At 56.0% G+C, this 4,507-nt stretch overlaps 1 protein-coding gene across 1 annotated transcript; it reads right to left on the reverse strand.

Moving 5' to 3' along the window:
• Positions 1-539: 539 nt before the first annotated feature.
• Positions 540-3,119, reverse strand: LOC119285776 (probable indole-3-acetic acid-amido synthetase GH3.4). The gene is made up of 2 exons (XM_037565105.1): positions 2,638-3,119; positions 540-2,501 (listed from the first exon to the last, which is right to left on the reverse strand). Exons 1-2 carry the CDS (start codon positions 2,970-2,972, stop codon positions 983-985), a joined length of 1,854 nt encoding a protein of 617 aa, XP_037421002.1. The 5' UTR covers positions 2,973-3,119; the 3' UTR covers positions 540-982.
• Between the last annotated feature and the right edge of the window lie 1,388 nt (positions 3,120-4,507).

Genomic DNA, 4,507 nt, shown 5'->3' on the forward strand with positions numbered 1-4,507 from the left:
AGGGTGGAGGACACGTTCGCCGCTTGCATCACCACCGGTGATGAAGATCACGAAAAAAAACTGTTGAATGTGTAGGTCCAAGCCCTTTCGGCGACCATTGTCTAGCTGATGATGCGTTAACGAAGGGAGAGCTAGTCAGCCAAGCACGACCAACAGTGCCCAGCAGCGCACAAGCCAGCTTGGGCGCGATGGCCGTGGCATCTGTTGCATCGTCACCATTACATTCTCTTAGGCGCGCGGGCCACAACCACGGCATCTGCTGCATCGCCATTGCCTCGTCTTGCCACACCCTCACACGGAAGAGTCGCCTTGGGAGCAGCACTAGCCCCGGTTAGATGAGCAAGCTCTCCAGATTGGGAACATGGTGGTCGTGCCGGCTCCTTTCTCCTTCCTTTGTTAACTCTAAGGTTGACTGTGTACATTCTAACTATGCAGAGGCCATGTATTACTCATCATGATTTGTATCTTCTTGATGCTACGTTTTGAGTTAATAAAGACGCCCTTTATCGAAAAAAGTGGACTGAGATTTAGCAATCCCGAAAGCAAAAATTAAACTTGGCAGGAGCATAAAATGGGTAGCACATGACATGTTCTGTGCGTCCATAATCATAAAGACTAACGACCGACGACTTACATTTACAAATCGAGCGTCTACTACATTACCCAAAAATGACAAAGAAACAAAAAAACAACAGCCGCTACAACTACTTTATTACAAAAGGCATAAAGAGAAAGAAACAAAAACCATAGATACGTCCTAGCTAAGCTGACACTCCATGATTAGCTAGCTAGCTAATTAAACAAACATTGGAGACTTATATGGTACTGCTAGTAGTGTGGCTCAGCTCCTGATCACTCACCGTCCATCAGTCTCCGATCAAGACTCGGCCACCACGTCCTTTCTCCCTCTCTTATCTTAATTAACTAGCCGCTCCACCGATTTTAATTACCTTAACCAACTCCGATCGATGTACCCCATGAACTAACTGGTGCTCAGCGTCTTGCCATGGCCGCCGGTCCACTGCGCGCTCCCGGGGCTCCACTTGGGGCACTTGGGGCTGAAGTACCTCCCCTCCACCCTGCCGTCGAGCAGCTCCACCACCGGGCCCGGCCGCACGCACCGCGGCGCCTTGTACTGGTTGATCGACGCGCCGCGGCTCAGCGCCAGGTCCATCAGCTTGTCGAACGTACCCTCGGAGACGACGCGGATCTCGAGGGGCCCCACGGAGCGGTCGGCGGCGCGGCATTGCCGGTACACGCTGTTGAGCGACTCCTCCACGGCGAGGCAGCAGTCCTCGAACACGAACGCCGGCACCGGGGTCGTGGACCCGCCGCCCGCGCGGAGCTCCCAGAAGAGCACGTAGTGGCCCGGGATGGTGCTCGCGTCGGCGTAGCTCGTGTACTCCACGAGCGACGCGCCGAACGGCTCCAGGTGCTGCACGGCGCTGCTCACGGCGGCGTGGAGCTCCGCCTCGTCCGTCTTGTCGGCGTCGACGCTCAGCGCCACGTTCTTCCGCCGGAGGAAGTTGAACATGGGCGCCGCGTTCTTGAACCCCGCCACCCGGAGGACGTCGCCCACGCGGTAGCGGTACAGGCCGGAGTAGGTGGTGACGACTAGCTCGTACTCCTTGCCGAGCTTCACGTCGACGAGGTTGACGAGGTCCCGGTGGTCCGGCTCGCCGGCGGCGGCGCTGCTGCCGGATTGGACGGGGAGGAACTCGAAGTAGCACATTGTCGGGATCAGCGTGTAGGCGACGTCGGCTGGACTGCAGATCGGGTTCAGATTTAGGCCGAAGTAGCACTCACTGGAGGCGTACATAGTGCACGCCAGAGGCAGGCCGCCGCCGTAGTAGTCGAGGGTAGGGATGTATTGGGCCATGGCGCCCGTGACGATGACGTCTATGTACTTGGTGTTGGGCCACACCCTCCGGATCACGCCCTTCCACGACGACCTCTTGCACGCGTCCTCGATCGCGTCGGCGAGGGCCGGGTCCGGGCGGAGAACCCGGCCGACGGCGGCGCGCACGGCACAGTCGGTGATCTCCGCGTCCAGCTCGCCGGTGCGGATGTCCCGGCACAGACGCTCCCAGTGCTTCTCGAGGAAGTGGATCGCGCGGAGGAACCCGGACGCGAAGACCGCGCCGACGCGGAGCACGTCCGCGCGGTGGACGAGGCCGCAGAGCAGCTGCGCGTACATGCTCTGGTACGCGTCGACGCACAGGATGGCCTCGTCGGGGCTGGTGTGGACGGTGTAGGGGTCGTGGGGGCGCTCCAGGAAATGGCGGCTCCGGTAGAAGCTGGTGAGGACGGGCCTCGCCGGCAGCCCGCCCGGCGTGCGCGACTCGGCCTTGACGAAGTAGAGGTACATGGCCTTGCCCTTGTCCAGCCCCGGCATGGCCTGGCTCATGACCGGCATGAGCAGGCTGTAGAGCATGGACCGGCGGTCCATCTCCTCCTCGATGGTGGGCATCAGCTTCCGCTCCCCTCCCGACGTGCCGGAGCTGCAGGTAGGTTCGTTCGTCCATTAGATCGGCGTTCAACCATGCCAAAACGGACACATGTACGTACGTAATACGTAGCAGGCTAGGGTGTGATGGATGGACGGATGGATCGATGCGTGCGTGCGTGCGTGCGTACCTAGTGAGGAACTCGCGGATGGGCTTGCCGGAGAGGATGGGCGAGGAGTCGCCGTTGGCGATGCGGATGACGTCGGGGAGGATGTCCTCGTAGGTGGTGAGCGGCGCGAGGCGGCGGAACGCGTCGTCGGCGCCGGGGGCGGCGCCCGGGACGCCGATGCGGCGCAGGTACTCGGCCGGCGCGTTCTGCGCCAGGATCTCCACCAGCACCTGGCGCTGTATCTCCCCGGCGCACCGGGTCACGCGCTCGATGAGGTCGAGCACCTGGCGGTGCGCCTCCTCCCAGGAGACTCCGTCCCCCGCCCCCGCCCCCGCCGCCATCGGCGCTTCCGGCATGGCACTGCACCGCACCGGCAAGCACAGCCTCCTCTACCGCGGCGGTGTCGTGTAGTGCGTGCGACGCGGACGGAGGCTAGCTCGCTAGCTCGCTCGTGGCTCTTATCACCGGCGTCCGTCTGATAAGTGAAGGGTGCTTGTGTCTGTGTGGTGTGGGTGTGGGCAGAAGCGCGAGCGGGCGGCGCAGATTTATAGGACACCGGGGGGCGTCGAGGGCAGCCTCGTCTTTTCGCCCCCGAGTAGTGGTACATCCGGTGTCCCGTACGTACGCACGCACGTAGGTACGATTGCGAGCGAGTGAAAGGGAGAATACCAAAACCCCGTACGATGCGCGAATGATGGGGGGTTTCTGGTGCTCTCGGGGTCGTATTCTAGCCTGATCTTCGTCGTTTTTCTGATACGCGGGAGGGAGAGAGGGAGGGGGAGGCTCATATGCATGATGAGTCACAGAAATGATGTGGAGGCCGCAAGTGGCAAGCGGTTGGCTCCATATTTGCTCCGGCGATCCGCCATACCATCTGCGTGATCATCGACCCCCTCGATTAGTTGGTCACTACTCCTCCTTTTTTTTGCCCCCTTTTGATTTTGTGAGAGGAAAGAACCCTTTTCTTTTCTTTATTTCTTTTCTTTTGCGGGAAAAGGGAAAAGACCCACTCTTCTATCTTTGGTAACCAAGTAATTCATGTACGATAACCAATCTCTTCTTTAGCAATACGGTATCTTTGGCAACCCATTAAATTCTGGTCAATGGGTACAAATAAATTTTGATCAATCTTTGGTAGTAGTAACCTGATAAATCTTTGGTATATTTGGCAACAAATTAAGTTTGGATCAATCGGTACAAATCAATAAACAACCAATATTTGGCAACCCATTAAATTTGGGTCAATTGATACAAAGAAATTCAACGACCAATAAAACAACATGTAGAAACCGAGGCCTCTCATCCACCTGAACAACTTTTATGAAAGGGTCGAGGCCGAAATATTAACAGTCTGCGAGCAAAGCCAGAACATAGTCATGTTCAACCATCTCCATCAACCGAGCCACTGCCATTTCCATCTCCATAGCCGCCATCACCACCGTAGTTCCTCTCCCACTAGATCATACTTGCAATCGTGCATCGCACACGGCATCCATTGTAAGACGTATTATCAATCAAATAATTGTTGGAAATATGCCCTAGAGGCAATAATAAATTGATTATTATTATATTTCCTTGTTCATGATAATCGTTTATTATCCATGCTAGAATTGTATTGATAGGAAACTCAGATACATGTGTGGATACATAGACAACACCATGTCCCTAGTAAGCCTCTAGTTGACTAGCTCGTTAATCAATAGATGGTTACAGTTTCCTGACCATGGACATTGGATGTCGTTGATAACGGGATCACATCATTAGGAGAATGATGTGATGGACAAGACCCAATCCTAAGCCTAGCACAAGATCATGTAGTTCGTATGCTAAAGTTTTTCTAATGTCAAGTATCATTTCCTTAGACCATGAGATTGTGCAACTCCCGGATACC

The sequence above is a fragment of the Triticum dicoccoides genome, chromosome 1A (genome assembly GCF_002162155.2).
Source record: "Triticum dicoccoides isolate Atlit2015 ecotype Zavitan chromosome 1A, WEW_v2.0, whole genome shotgun sequence".
Classification (NCBI taxonomy): Eukaryota; Viridiplantae; Streptophyta; class Magnoliopsida; order Poales; family Poaceae; genus Triticum; species Triticum dicoccoides.

Excerpts from the sequence above, each read along its gene's own strand:
- LOC119285776 (XM_037565105.1), bottom strand. The coding sequence starts at position 2,972 with ATGCCGGAAGCGCCGATGGCGGCGGGGGCGGGGGCGGGGGACGGAGTC. Across the intron at positions 2,502-2,637 it reads ATCCGCGAGTTCCTCACTAG|CTCCGGCACGTCGGGAGGGG; the intron begins GTACGCACGCAC and ends ACCTACCTGCAG.